Source organism: Schistocerca gregaria, chromosome 3, assembly GCF_023897955.1.
Source record: "Schistocerca gregaria isolate iqSchGreg1 chromosome 3, iqSchGreg1.2, whole genome shotgun sequence".
NCBI classification, from domain to species: Eukaryota; Metazoa; Arthropoda; class Insecta; order Orthoptera; family Acrididae; genus Schistocerca; species Schistocerca gregaria.
In genome coordinates this window covers 713,975,595-713,991,736 of record NC_064922.1, presented here as the reverse complement: position 1 = coordinate 713,991,736, position 16,142 = coordinate 713,975,595, and the positions used below count along the sequence as shown (strand labels likewise).

Sequence of the window (16,142 nt, the reverse complement as noted above, 5' to 3'; positions counted from 1 at the left end):
AAATTTCTGGTGTGAAAGATTCGTTTATTATGTTTGTTAAGGGAGCTTGTGTACTCTATGTATTCTTTCAGTACACATATTGGTACTTCTTCTGAGCCTATTCACTTTTTATTTTTTATTTTTTATGTAATGTTACTGATTTCATGCTCTGTGAAAGGTAGTAACATCATAGTAATTAGTGCATAATTAACTACAGGTGTTACATTCAGTTTGGGAGATTTTTTATGTATCTTCTCTGCAATCCTTGAAAAATTCTCATTTACCCTGCTAGGTGGCGTGAATGTTTTATTGCTTTTCAATATGTTATTATGTCTCTGTTTTCCTCTCTCTCTGTTTCCTTTTTATGACAGAACATTCTGATTTTTATTTCCTTTATTCTCTGCATTGTGTATTATTCTGTCATTAAACGCCTTATTTGCAGCAATCAGCGCCTTCCTATGAATCTTTCTGTACCTATGATAGAAACTTAAGAACTATCTCTCATTATTAATCTTTTTCTTGAAATGAGGACCCACTTGTTTTTGTGAGACATTGATGTTGATGAGGATAGTGTCAGAAGTCTCTTTTCAAAGTTCAATTTAATAATATTGAGAATTTAGAGAATTTTACATTTATTTTGGTTTCTCTGTTTACTTCATACCAGCTATTAGTTTCATATATAACTTTTTGTTTATACCTTCACTCACAATTATGTTGACTTTTGTACTTGAGACTCTATCTAAAACCTCTGTTGATTTGTTGAAACAGTGCCCGCACTACCACTGGCAGATCAGTATATACACAAAAGGATTCATTTCGTTTCAGGCTCTATTAATTAAATAGCTGATAGTTCAATATGTTCAATATGTATACTAAGGTCATATCTCGATCTGAACGGTGTTGCTTTTCTGATATAAATGCATAATCATCTGTCTTTTGAAGTAGTCATACAGTGAGAGTTTGCTCTTTCACACAGTGACAGTCCTACATGTTCGATTTCTGCGTCTCTACACCAATGCTCAGTGACAACGAACTACTGTGCCGTTCGAAGACTGGAGTTCAGTTTCCCCATCCCTGTCCAGTCCTCCAATCACAGATTTCTTGTAATTAAGAAGAGCTACAATATTTAAAAGGTGATTAATGTCTTGTGAAGCTTGATTTCTTTGTCTTGTGTGCACAGTTTTGGCCGAAGACCACAAATAATTCTCTGTGTGGCAGCCATAGTGGCAAGCAGATTAGTGCTGGTGTTGGCACCCTCACTGATGGTACTGTTTATCTTGGCGCAATCTTTGGCGGCAGGCGCAACTGGTCCGTTCTTTGAGTCGGCAGCATCCATAGGTAAGTCACCCAGGGCCATCCAACAGTACTGTAGCACTTATTATTACATGCTGATCTATAATAATTGTTGCACTCAAATATTATGACTTACAGCTCACAGTTTCTTATGCTATCAGCGGTGAGGTGTGTTCCTTTAAAATTAAATACATGCATGCTAAAGTTTTACCATTCATTACTGAGACTTCAGATTAAATTCCATTCCGTACCAGAATTGTATTTTCGTTTCCCATGTTACTGCCATTACGTATCGCTTGCTTTTTGTAGTGGTTTTTATTCCGAGGAGTCGTCTGAGGCAGCTCTTCATGCAGCTCTATCCTGTGCAAGGCTGTTCATCTCTAAATGAGAGTTACAACCCACATCCTTTTGAATCTACATACTCTAATCATCTCATGGTCTCCCTCTACGGTTTTTACGTCCCCACGCTTCCTTCAATACTAAACTGGTGATTCTTTGATGTCTCAGAATATTTCCTAATAAGCTATACCCTCTTGTATTTAAGTTATATCACAGTTTTTTTTCTCCCCAATTCTACTCGTTACCTCCTCATTAGTTACGCGATCTATCCATCTAATCTTCAACATACTTCTGTACCACCACATTTCAAAACATTCTGTTCTCTTCTTATATAAACTGTGTATCGTCCAAGTTACACTTCTGTACATTGCTACACTCCAGAAAAATGCTTCTAGAAGAGACTTCTTAACATTTAAATCTATATTCGATATTAACAAATTTTCCTTTTTCAGAAACGATTTCCTTGACATTGCGTGTCTACATTTTATATTCTCTCTACTTTGGCTATTGTCAGTTATTTGCCGTCCAAATAGCAAAACCCTTTTATTACCTAAAAAGTCTCGTTTTCTAATCCTGTTTCCTCAGTACCAACTGATTTAATTCGACTAAATTCCGTTACCCTTGTTTAGCTTCCGCTGATGTGCATCTTATTTCTTCTTTTCGCGATACTGCCTGTTCCACTCGTCTTTCAAGCCATTTGCTGTCTCTTAGAGAATTATAATGTCTCTGGCAAATCTCAAAGTTTTTCTTTGTTTCCCTGATTTTAAGTCCTTCTCCAGATTTTGTTTTGGTTTCCTCTGCAGGCTGCTCAATCTAAATATTGAATAAGATCAGCGATAGGCAACATCTCTGTCACTTCTTTCTCAACCAATTTTTCCCTTCCATGCTCCTCAACTCAACTCAACTGTCGTCTGATTTCTACACAATTTGTAAATAACCTTTCACTCCCTGTGTTTTACGTCTGCTACCTTAAGAATTTCAAAGAGTGTATTCTCATTAACGTTATCAAAAGCTTTCCTAACCCTGTAGATGGTATAAACTTCGGTTTCAATTTTCCTAACCTGTTTTCCAACAGAAGCCGTAGCGTCAGTATTGCCTTATATGTTCGTACATTTTTCCGGAATCCAAACCATTCTTCCCTGAGATCATATTGTGTAAATAATTCGTGTTAGTAATTCACAACCATGATTTCATAAACTGATAGTTTGCCATTTCTTTTAGTACTCAGCAGGTGCTTGCTTTGCAATTGAAATTAACTCTCTATAAAGCTCTCGATAACTACTTCTAACAGGAGAAGAGAAAATGGGTGTCTATAATAGTAAGATTAGCTACAGACAACGCAGGAGGAATTGGCGAGGAAATGGCAAAGATATTCTCACAACAGCAGAAAGATTTTGAAGCTATCATAAAAACTCTTGAGAAACGGTAAACTAGTGAGCAAGTGTGAAAATTATAATGTTTTATAGTGGAGTACAACAAAAAGCTAGATCAACTTAAGGTATAGCAATCCACATAAATAGAAACCAGCAGTCATAAAAATAGAAAGAGAAACCTTAACTCTGACGGCAGTTTATGCACTGGCGAAAGAAATCATTTAGGAGTCAATTCATTTTTATTACACTCTACAAAATATTAAGGATCAGTGTAGTCAAGGAGATCAGGTTATCCTGTTTAGTGACCCTAATGCAAATGCAGAAAGCAATCCTATACCAAATGTTGTGGGCTGTACAGGGAAGCAACTTGTAATCAGAAAGAGCAGTTACTTGGAGATTTTTCTAGTTGTAATGATTTAATAATAACTAATGCAGTACATTTTGAAATAAATTTTATTCACCAATATACTTGAATCAGTAGAGAAGAAAGATCAGTTACAGATTATGTAGAGATGGACAGAAGAATTCTAGGACAAGTAAAAGATATAAGAGTATACAGAACTTTTGATATAGATGCTTATCTCTATCTTGTGATGTGTCAAATTGACACTTTTACTAAATGAAAATCTGTTACTACACAGAAGCAAGAAGAGGTCAATAAAGTATATTTGCTTCAGTACGAACTTATTAATGGCATACATCAGAAAAGATTTATTACATTTAGCTATCCTGGAAACCACTGAAGAAGATGAAGGGTATCTGTCGTTGAAAGACCTGGTTGTGAATCGCTGGTCGTGATGCAGGTGGCGATAAAAATGAGGGATCAATTAACATGGAAGATGGTAAGACGGTATTTTGATATAGATGATAGCAAAACCTTTGATGTTTAAATGAAGCGAGTTGCCTGATCTGCATATTTACAATAACTGAATAAATATTAAATAAATAACTTGGTATATTTATCAGTCGCACAACACCTACCAGTAGGCTGTAAATAGAAGTTTGCAACGGAATACGTATGCATGTACTCTGGTAAAAATTTCACGTTTATTGAAGAACATCTGAACAAACTAATAAGCTAAACAACTAATAAATGGTAGATGGTTACTGTTATTCATAGCATACACGGCTGAGTTACAAAATTAGATTTACAACTGAGTCTTGAAGACCCAAGCATTTATGGTTAATTATTAATTATGGAAGCGTCAGAGGAATCTTTCAATAGTGACATTCACGCACATACAAACATATAATAGATATTCAGGAAAAATATAAGAATAATGTAAAACTTCACCAGCATGTCACAGTGATTGGCAAACGGTCGTTGCCTTAGGTTGAGTGCACGAAGCAAGAGAACAAGAATTCATCGATAAGAATAAACTGTAAAAGTTGCCCCATAGAAGAAATTCTTGAAAGTTTTTCCAAGAGAATTAGTAACTGTGCTGTGTAGCAATTCTCACAGTCACCACAAAAAAAATCTGCATAAAATGCGTGGTAAAATTCAGAATAGCTGACTAAATTGGACAGAATACATTACTGTGAGTCACAATCTGCAAACTTAAGGCTCTCAGAATCGTACTTAACACGTGCTGAGACAACGAAGACATGCGGAAACTAGATTCCGAGCTGAAATCGATGTTTCAGAAATCTATTCAATTATACTATACTCTTGGGATCACGAACGAACTAAATCAGACTGAACCGAGAAGATACATCACGAGCCAACATGTTTAACAGAGGTAGAGCAGAACAATGGTTAACACGCGTGGCCAAGTGTAAAGTTCCGAAATTAACCAGAAAAATTCCGTATACCGCTCAACAACCAATGAGCGATGAGAGCAAGCAGTTAATTTTTAGTGGAGCTGAAATCTACAAAAATAAAATAATGAATTAACTGTGAATGGGCACACTCACACTTAGTCAGTGTCGTCCGTCTCGCGTCTCCCGGATCGCTGCCAAATGAACTATTCTGGAACACAAGCGTCCTGTTCCCCCGGAACCTACTGTGTGGTGCCAACCAATACAAGAGCTTCACCGAAGGCGAACGGAAACTCTTTGCTACCTGGTACATGCTTTATAGGGTTGGTTATTCTGTCACAGTGGCAGACAACTTTTACTATCACAAATTTAGGTACTGAAATTTACCTTGTGCTCTCTCATTCATGCTTTCCATTCATCAGGTGAGAGGATTTCCAAACATCTTATTAAAATGTAAGATGAAATGAAGGTAATGTACCTTGTGGCCACTATAGACACACTCAGCTGCTCTGTCTTTTTTATGTAGCTTACTGTATGCGCTCAGAATTGAGCTGCCTGAAGTGGTTACATTACGTTAAATGTTAAACAAAATGGTGAAGAGGCTTATGTAGAGACTCTTCAAAGAAAAGATAAATATTGAAAAAGCAATTAAAAAACTGGAATTGTGAAAGAAAAAGAGTTATCGCCAAAGGTGTGGATTACAAATTTGGACAATAGAAATTGGAGGAAGAATACAAGGAAAATAACCAGCACATAAAAAATATCATTCAAAGTCTACCGTCGAAAATAAGCGAATCTATGAACAGAAAAGGAATTACAGTAATTGACAGTGAAGAGAACGCATAAGAAAAGGTGGGATACATACAATTGTAATAAAGAGCATAATTTTCGTGGCCATCAGCATATAGCATAAAAAAGCTTTCAGAACTTTATATAAGATATAAGAGCATAAAATTCTACATCTACATCTACATACATACTCCGCAATCCACCACACGGTGCGTGGTGGAGGGTACCTCGTACCACAACTAGCATCTTCTCCCCCTGTCCCACTCCCAAACAGAACGAGGGAAAAATGACTGCCTATATGCCTCTGTACGAGCCCTAATCTCTCTTATCTTATTTTTGTGGTCTTACCGCGATATGTAAGTTGGTGGTAATAAAATTGTACTGCAGTCAGCCTCAAATGCCGTTTCTCTAAATTTCCACAGTAGCGATTCACGAAAAGAACACCTCCTTTCCTCTAGAGACTCCCACCCGAGTTCCTGAAGCATTTCCGTAACACTCGCGTGATGACCAAACCTACCAGTAACAAATCTAGCAGCCAGCCTCTGAATTGCTTCTATGCCCTCCCTCAGTCCCACCTGCTAGGGATCCCAAACGCTCGAGCAGTACTTAAGAATAGGTCGTATAAGTGTTTTTATAATCGGTCTCCTTCACATACGACCCACATCTTCCCAAAATTCTACCAATGAACCGAATACGACTATCCGCCTTCCCCACAACTGCCATTACATGCTCGTCCCACTTCATATCGCTCTGCAATGTTACTCCAAAATATTTGATCAACGTGACTGTGTCAAGCGCTACACTACTAATGGAGTCTTCAAACATTAGAGGATTCTTTTTCCTATTCATCTCGATTAATTTACATTTATCTATATTTAGAGTTAGCTGCCATTCTTTTCACCAATCACAAATCCTGTCCGAGTCATTTTGTTTCCTCCTACAGTCACTCAACGACGACACCTTCCCGTACACAACAACATCATCAGCAAACAGCCGCAAATTGCTATCCACTCTACCCAAAAGATGATTTATGTAGATAGAAAACAACAGCGGACCAACCACACTTCCCTGGGCATACCAGATTATACCCTCACCTCAGATGAACACTCACCATCAAGGACAAAGTACTGGGTTCTATTACTTAAGAAGTCTTCGAGCCACTCACTTACTTGGCAACCAATCTCATATGATCGTACCATAGTTAGGAGTGTGCAGTAGGGCACCGAATCAAACGCTTTCCGGAAGTCAAGGAATATGGCATCCGTCTGATACCTTTCAGCCATGGTTCGTAAGATATCATGTGAAAAAAGGGCGAATTGCGTTTCGCACGAGCGATGCTTTCTAAAGCCGTGCTGATGCATGGACATCACTTCCCTGTTTCATGGAAATTCATTATATTCGAACTGAGAATATGTTCGAGAATCCTGCAACAAAACGATGTTAAGGATATTGATCTGTAATTTTGAGGATCCGTCCTTCTACCCTTCTTATACACAGTCATCACCTGCGCTTTTTTACAGTCGCTCGAGACTTTACGTTGGGCAAGAGATTCGCGATAAATGCAAGCTAAGTAAGGAGCCAATTCAGTAGAGTACTCTCTGTAAAACCGATTTGGAATCCCATCAGGACCTGGCGATTTATTTATTTTCAACCCATTCAGCTGCTTCACAATCCCAGGGATGTCCATCACTATGTCCTCCATACGGGAATCTGTACGAGACTCAAACGGCGGTATGTTTGTACGATCCTCTTGCGTGAAAGATTTCTCAAATGCTAAATTTAAAATTTCAGCTTTCGTTTTGCTGACTTCCGTTGCCAGGCCACACTGATCAGTGAGTGACTGGATGGAAGCCTTCGACCCGCTTACCGATTTTACTTAAGAACAGAATTTCCTTGGGTTTTCAGCAAGATCTTTTGCTAAGGTATGACGGTGGCAGTGGTTGAATGCTTCGCGCATCACTCTTTTTACAGCAGCACGAATCTCTACTAACTTTTGGCTGTCCTCATTCTCCCGAACTTTCTGGTACTGCGAGTGCTACTGCCTTTGCTTCCTGAGCATTCTCCGAATTGCGCTGTAAAACTACGGTGTGTCTTTACCCTCTCCTTCATTGCTGCACAATTCCCCTGCAGCCCAGGTAATAGAGATCAATGTACGCTACCACAACTGATGGAAAATGATTCTCTGTTCTAATTACACATCAACAGTGTCGTGAAGAAAAACCACCACTCCTAATCAACGAGTGACAATGGAACACATGTACTGGGGATTGGGAAAAATCATCGTCATAACACTACTACCGCAAAAACTGATCCCATAAGATTGCAGAGGGGTGGGAGTTGCGGCTGTGTCCTCCTTGACGGACGGTCATGAACTAACCATCTTAGAGACAGTGTTACCCTGCCCCCCCCCCCCCCCCGACCACCATCCCTCACCTCTCCCTCTCCTTACGGTGTGTAGGGGTAACGGCCTTATCTATCTTGCTGTTGATGGTGCACAAAGAGATCCTTCTGGTGGCACTGATAGACTGTCACCAGACTGCAGAAGTCACTCACAGATAAAGAAAAGGCAAGAACACAATGATTCACCAACCTGCTAAATGCATTTCTCGGAAAGACTGGAACCCTTTGAAACAACAACCGAAATTACGGAGAATTCTCCAGATCACTTTTTCAACGTTCACTGCTTGGAGAAGCTCTCTCCACCGCCTTTGCCAGCCACAGTCTCCACTCGTCATATCTGGAAGTAGAATTTTCAGTCAACTGCGACCTACCGCCCTTCCGCCACTGGATGAGCGACACGCATTCCACCTTGAGGCGACGGTCCAAGCACTGGTCCTTTGCCAACAGAAAAGGATGTAACGCCAAGTAAACAAACGAGAGAAATGAGAGGTGCCCAAAGTACAGCTTGTTTGTTCATCTAAAATGTAGCAACACCGCACCGCCCCACACGCCGCCCCCTGAACGAAGCATAGGTGCCTCCAGGGTCTCCACACACACACACACTGGACTGTTCCCCACTCTGCCCCCTAGCAAGCACCAACCGTTCTGAATGTGAAAACACTTCACTGTGACAATTGTAGACAATGTGAATGCAGCTCCTACAAGCGAGCATCCATTAAAAAGAAAACACAACCGTGACGATAATAAATGTCCTCTTTCCATGAAAATAGGTGCAGTCCGTTTTCTTTCAGTTTCATGAGCAAAATTAGTATAGTTTTTATGTTGAACTGCAGGATACAATTCGTGTCTCATTGTTTTGCGACATCCAACGAAGTGAAAAAGGAAACCTACAGCACCACCGCCAATTACAGATGAGCAGACTGCAGAGGCCTATACATGACGTTCGCTATTTTGCTGTGAAAACTACCAGTCACTGCAGAATGTCCTCATCAATTCGATATCGCCATCGGCGTAAAGAAACAGGGAGAAATTAAACTACAAGGAAAAAATGTCAATGTTAAGCAATGTCTTTCAACCTGCTTGACAAATTACACGACCTGAGAGCATCTCTCGCGTTCAAACCAGTGTCTATAAATAAACTGCCATGCACATGTGTTTTACAAAAATTTCAGACATGTGAAATAACTTTATAGATTACAGCATTTCACATTATTTGCTCACATGTCGTAGAAAACACATTCATTTTACTTTTGACAACAAGCGGTCATAATTCAGGATGACGTTGCTGTTCTGTAAACTATGGCAGGTCGTATTTCACCAGTGTGGTGCTATATCACACTGGCGTTTACGAAACAAATCGTGTGAGCCTGTCTAGTAATAGAATCTCCTGTAAGATTTTACTACAGCTCCCTGTTCCAGTGTATCAAAAGCAAGTACTTGCTGCATGCTTACATTCGACATTTTTCCTTCCTAGCTCCCCTTTTCTGACCTGTATGTAAAGTTTGTGTCATACATCAGACAACCAATCGCAATAGCAGCAGATTCTAGCATTCTGGTTTTATAAGCAATTTGACCATCATAGCCTGTTTCATGCAATCTACTCATATGTTGAGGAAAACATCACTTCGAGGTTCCACAATGAGCTATAATTCATGTGGTGTCTACTTTATAATTAGACAGTGCGAAGTATGAAATAACATAGAACTTGTGGTAACATCTACTTTTAAAATGCAATTGTGATGAGAATAATAAACACAGCCATAATGCCATGAGAATAGATACTGCCAATTTATATTAGTTTTATGACCAAAATCGATTCGTACTTAGCCACGAGCAAGGTTGCACCACCTGAAGAGTCGCTCAGTTGCTCCGAGGAAATATTGTGGAATTTGCACAACGTGATCGGGCGGCAAACCCGTGAAGACTATTTACAAAATCTATTCAGTTTTGAGATAACTATATGCATCCAAACTTTAGCCAGTTATACCACTCCTTGTAATAGAATCTCCTATAAGATTTTACCGCATCTCTTTCTTCTTGATACGTCGAATAACAAATACCACCTGCATGTTGACATAGAACATATTAGATATACATGTGTCATACCACTAGAGCAGGTGGCCAGTGGACAAAGTCGCTGGCTCAGGCCTGCGTTAAGTTTTTTTTCCAACAGACTATCAATCACAAGAGAAGCTTCCTGTACTGTTCCTTCATAAGCAGTTTAATATCTTGTTTTTCAGCTGTAACAAATACAATCAGTGTGTGACTACAGCTTTGTACACCAGCATCACTTTGTTTTCTATCATGACTTCGAGGTCTGTGTCAGGTGCTAAACTGACATTAATATGTGTTGGTCCATTGGCTCCCACAGAGGGCTTAACATTTCATGGTGTAAACTATACAGCCCCTACAACACACAGGTTGTTAGAAATAAAACACAGAGGCGATGTTTCTCATATACAAAAATGTGGAAGACATCGATGACAACATACGGAAACTAGAAGAGTTTCCAGTATTGTGGAGCATTTCCAACAGATATCTGAGGATGAAGACGTATGCGGTTAATCTCTTCTTCCACAATGATGAGTAGCGGGTGTCTCGGTGTTCTGTTTTAAAAAGCATTGTTTCCTCATTTTGCAGTCATGTACATGATTACTGTTCCAGTGTTGACCATCGCTGGAACATGCTGTTCACAACACGCATGAGGTAGTAGAAATTAAAAAAGAATGCTGTTATCTTACTGGTGAATAAGAAAATGTGGTGGGCATCAAAGCATATGGAAATAGGACAAGTGTATAACATTGAGAAATGCTTCCAAGCAAGTGTGTTAGTTTATCATTATGTGATAATCAATAGAGTACCAGTGGATGATGGGATTCGAAAGACATCGTTGATATGGGATGTGGCACTGTAATATGCACAGCAGTTGATAGCGCAATCGGTTTCAGTAGTTTTACCAGTCGTTCTGTAATATGAATGCCAGACAATGACGCAGCAGATTGCTTCCCACTTTCTGTATCGTCACTAAATCACTCCTCCACTACTTTGCAAGTACCATATATTAGATTACGAATGCAAATAGATGACTGTGCAGTATGTACATTCAGTCATATACATCACATGCTAGATTGTGAATGCAGATAGATGACTGCGTAGTATGTCCATTTGGTCGAACACAACAGACTTTACCAGCTGTTCCGAAATTTCAGTGACAGCCAGTGAGACAGCAGAGTGCTTCCTAGTTTCAGTATCATCGTTAAATCACCTTTACAATACTCTGCAAGTACCATATACTAGATTCCGAGTGCAGATAGATGAGTGTGCAGTGGATTCATTCAGTCATATACACCAAAGTACACCAGACAACGTCCCACACTGATGCAATTACGTTATCTATATATTTCCACCACATCAATCATAGAGCAGACTTTACTGTTACGACTGGCGGTCTTCACCCGTGTGAATGGGTGTCACAGTGTATTCTCACATTTGTAGGACAAAGTCGGAGACTGACAGATCCCTAACACATTGTCCTTGACCAATCCTCCCTGCAACATGGTCGCCAATTTAATCTGCACCTGACCAGAAGTACGAGGGTTCTACAGCACGTGAAGGAACATCCGTAACTGCTTTTCAGTGAAGACTAGTCCGCACCAATCTTACCCACAGCATCCAGGCAAATGCAAAAATGGTTCAAATGGGTCTAAGCACTATAGGACTTAACATCGGAGGTCATCAGTCCCCTAGACTTAGAACTACTTAAACCTAACTAACCTAAGGACATCACACACACCCATGCCTGAGGCAGGATTCGAACCTGCGACCGTAGCAGCAGCGCGGTTCCGGACCGAAGGGCGTAGAACCGCTCTACCACAGCCGCCGGCCATGCAAATGCACGTGATTTTTCCAGATGTGTGCATTTCGAGGAGGGTGCACCCTTATCAGTGTATAGCAGACATGGGAGTGCTGTGGTGATATAACAGACTGTTAAGAAGAAAGGTGAAATTTATGCTAGATGGAGGTCCAGATAAGTGGAGTTTGAAAAATTTCACGTAAATTAACTGTGCTATCGACTCTCAATTATTATTCCACTGTCTGTAGTCACTACCAGGAAGGCACCGGCATTGGAGAAATGATTGTAGAGCATAAACACACACTCCTATGGCTACACAGCTCTGCAACTAAAACTGCTATATTGTTAAAGCCATATGGCTTCTGAAGTATTAGTCATGCCCAATGTAACGCTCTTAATACTCTAATGCAGGATATATTTGTCAAATATCAGACATACAACCACCCTGCAAGTTTCCTGCCCCAGTTATTACAGTGACAAAACTACTTCCTTCTACACTATTCTGGTGTCCTAGGAAGACATCGTCAGTGTATATCCACCACTCCATCTGATTATAAACCAACTATAACGAAATCAGAACACTACTGTTCTGTCTCTTAAGAAATTAATGGATTTTATACTTCTTTTTAAGTCAGAAACGTACATACCCTCAGTCATACTTCCCGCATCAGTCATGTCTATTATTACTCATAGTACCGGTTTTGATGGTTGTGGCTGTGTGTCACCAGCAAACAGTGAGAGGAAAAACCGACGTGGGTATTTTCGGTAGCTCATACATTGAGGTACCACCCACGTCGTGCTGCATGAAAATGCATACTGACAGAGTACCCACCACAGTCAGGTAACCAACGGAGATGTAACCGTGTTATTGCTATGTACAGTAGCATCACCACAGCTCTAATAGCATTCTTCTAGCACAAAGAAGTCCTGGTCTGATGTTAGGTAATTTTGCTTACTTGTAGGATAATGCGGCAATTCCGTCCTAAAACCACGTCTTTCAAATACACCATCCTCACACTATTAAAGGTGATATACATGGTATCGGTCCACTCTCTACAGAACACTATAGGGAATGGCATAAGTCTGATAAACGTCAACACAGCCCTGGGACAATAAAATTCGCACCAAAATTCGAAATTCCGCCAAAACTTAAAGCTCTATCCAAAATTCAAAATTCCCCCCAGTAGCGTAAGTAGGGAAGTGTGAGGGGGAAGGGAGCCGACACGCAGACTGAGAAAAATACGTCACCTGGTGGTGGCGGTGTATAGGGGTAATTACGTGACCGATTTAATTAATTTGCATATCCATTTGATATCAAAATTCGGGTGTTGCCCCAATACCGTATTATTACTGACAACTTATGCACTTTTCTCTACAGCTACATGTTCAATGATGAAAGTTATCTTGTGAATCGTGTGTTTGGAGGAAGAAATTGCTACTGGTGGTAATTAAAGAAGAAGCCGAAAGAGGGAAAAGAAAACGAAACTTGCCCGTCAACTTAAATCTGAGGCAAGCTTCATAAAAATAAAATTTAGAAACGATTGTTGGAACTGTAAATCTTGCCGAAATAGTTACTTCGACCCGGCCAAAATTTTGAAGAACGTTGAAGTTCTATGATTTAAAACAGCACTAAGTTAACATTCAGGTTTATGAGTGTCTTCAACATTTTTTGTAGGAACTCCCACACAGATGCTGATATGACCATGTTCATATCACTATGCAAGCACAAAGGAGGTCGTTTCAATTGCTATAATACAGCAGCACATTTCTTACTAATGCCAAACATGAAGTATTCGGAGTTATAAACAAAAGTGAAGAGCAACGACCCATTCCATTGATGGCACATGTTTCTTTGCAAAGAGATGCCGCCCAAGAACTGATAGCAAGAAGCCAACAGCAATGATCGTTAACCATAACGTTCCAGTGAATAAATATTTGGAACAAGTGAGTGCAAAAGTTCTTCCAATGCTGTTTGAAATGGAGCAGACTCCTCTAAATACTATTGCTTAACCATATGGGTGGCGAAGACTGTAAAAAACGCAGAGGGGGCGATCACAAGAAAGAGAAGTTTGATGCAAAGACAGAGAAGGTTATTAATTTCTTTTTGAGGCTAAAGCGTAGGGAACGCTGTTATTCTAAAAAGAGACAATGATTTCACCTTTCTTCAGAAATGAGCATCAGTAAATCTTCGTAGACGAATAATGCAAGTGTAAAAAATTTAATTTACCTTTCGGAACATCTACCTCAAATACTTGTAGCTACTGCCTAAAAATGCCTCATAGATTGGCTATAGACGCCATAAATGAAAAATTACAAATTATGACTAACTTCGTTGCTCAAAAATTAAGGGCGAAAACTTCCATCACCTAATGAGGGTGAAGCCCTGTAACTCAACAACCCTATGCTTTGATATGCAGCAGATTCGGGTCTTCCCAAAACTATCAATCAGTGAGGCATATTATTCACATCTAATAAACTATCACACTCTCTTTGCAACAGATACTAATAATAAAAATTCAGACTTCTAAGTCTGGACAGAAAAATCAAGCCGTCACAGGTTCTGCTGAGGCTCTTTGTAATTATCTGGAAAAGTTTGAGTTCCCTATCGAGAATGACAGATTGAGGCTTTTTGCAGATGTTTGTGGATGGGAAAATAACAATTCCCTTGTGGTACATGCTTTGACTTTCTTTGTACTTAGGAAAGCTCTTCAACAGCTTATGAACATAACACTGTTTTTCCAGTAAGAGACCGCTCAGTTCTTTCTGCTGTCAAATTCTTTGGAGTTTTGAGAATACATCTTCGAAAAAAAGAAAGTGAGAAACTCAACCCAAACTCTGCCATAGTATATATAAATCTGTAAGTTCAGTTCACGTTTTAGATGAGGTTTGGAATGTGAGGGACAACAAAGCACTCAGTAAACATTTTAAAAGTATGGACGGGGTCAGTGATATGGAACGAATCGTGTTACAGAAGTGGGTCAACTATGAAAATGCCAGGGTCAGAATAAAAATGGAGCCAACTTATCGCTGTAGCCGGCCGCGGTGGTCTCGCGGTTCTAGGCGCGCAGTCCGGAACCGTGCGACTGCTACGGTCGCAGGTTCGAATCCTGCCTCGGGCATGGATGTGTGTGATATCCTTAGGTTAGTTAGGTTTAAGTAGTTCTAAGTTCTAGGGGACTAATGACCACAGCAGTTGAGTCCCATAGTGCTCAGAGCCATTTTTATCGCTGTAATGATACATCCAAGATGTTCAGCTCCATTCCAAAAAGGGAAAAACAATCTGCTGCGTTGCTGAACCGTAAGTAATTTCACGGCACAGTAGAATGAGTGAAGCAAAGAGGACGCATGTTCATAATTCATTACGTAAACGTTTTGGGGATGACAGGAACAGCATAGGAGACTTAGATTTCTTGCTAACATCGGCGGTGCTGTTCCTTTTGTAACTGGCAGTGAGGAGAAGGTTTGTATGTCAGCTGGTAGTTGCTTGGAAGAAGAAGGACGGCTATTCCAAATCTGAAGAGAAACAATCAGGATAGCCATTCTGAAGAGTCTGTAAATCGAAATTTTTTACCAGAAATACATTGTGAATTACTTCTAGAAACAAAGAAATTAATGTCAAAATATTTATTTGTAATAAAATGATTTTAGAGTCAATTAGCACCAAACAGGACATTATGAACACGGTACAACCAGATTTTTTCGTAAACAGTTTTCTATTAGCAGAAAATGTTCATCTATAATAATAACAAAAATAAATGTTTGGATTTCAATTTACCTCATAAATCCGGTTTATTTGAATATTTTTCAAACTATTGGAGAAAAAGCATATTTAGTCCAACACATTTTCGTTAAATTTGAAGAGGATTCTTGCAAATTGTTGCAAATTGACTTTGCTTTTTCATGTTTCTAGAAGTACGTCTCAAACACGAATACATCATATTTCAAAACTTATGAAAAATTTTCCAGGTTAGGAGTAATCAGTTGATTACTTCTTGAGTAAAATTTGTATTTTATTGCTTATAAAACCATTTTAAATGGCGCTAACAATGTATGAAAGGAGAATTAAATAAATGATTAAATCACACAGGGATAAACTTACTTGACACACCAAATAAATTTTATACAACAATTTTAAACACAATACCGAAAACCAAAGAAGAATGTTACCTGACTCATGAAGTGATGATCAATGACTGGCGCAGTATTTATTTCAAGGCAGCTTATTGAAAAACAGAGTTTAACAGAGAGACTCATATTGCTTTTCTAGACTTCGAGAAAGCCTTTGTTAATGTGTTTAGAGAAAAGTCACAGAGACTAATGGAGTACAAATGATAGTTTACAACTTATATCAGCCAACA

The 16,142-nt window shown here is 39.4% G+C and overlaps 1 protein-coding gene across 4 annotated transcripts in view; it reads left to right on the top strand.

Moving 5' to 3' along the window:
* Window positions 1-16,142, top strand: part of LOC126354409 (solute carrier family 22 member 7-like) — a 237,948-nt gene that overhangs the window by 123,528 nt on the left and 98,278 nt on the right. For all 4 annotated transcript variants that reach the window (XM_050004024.1, XM_050004025.1, XM_050004027.1 and 1 more), the window contains one exon: window positions 1,160-1,317. In XM_050004024.1, coding sequence (XP_049859981.1) covers window positions 1,160-1,317 — 158 coding nt within the window. The remainder of the gene's footprint in view (window positions 1-1,159; window positions 1,318-16,142) is intronic.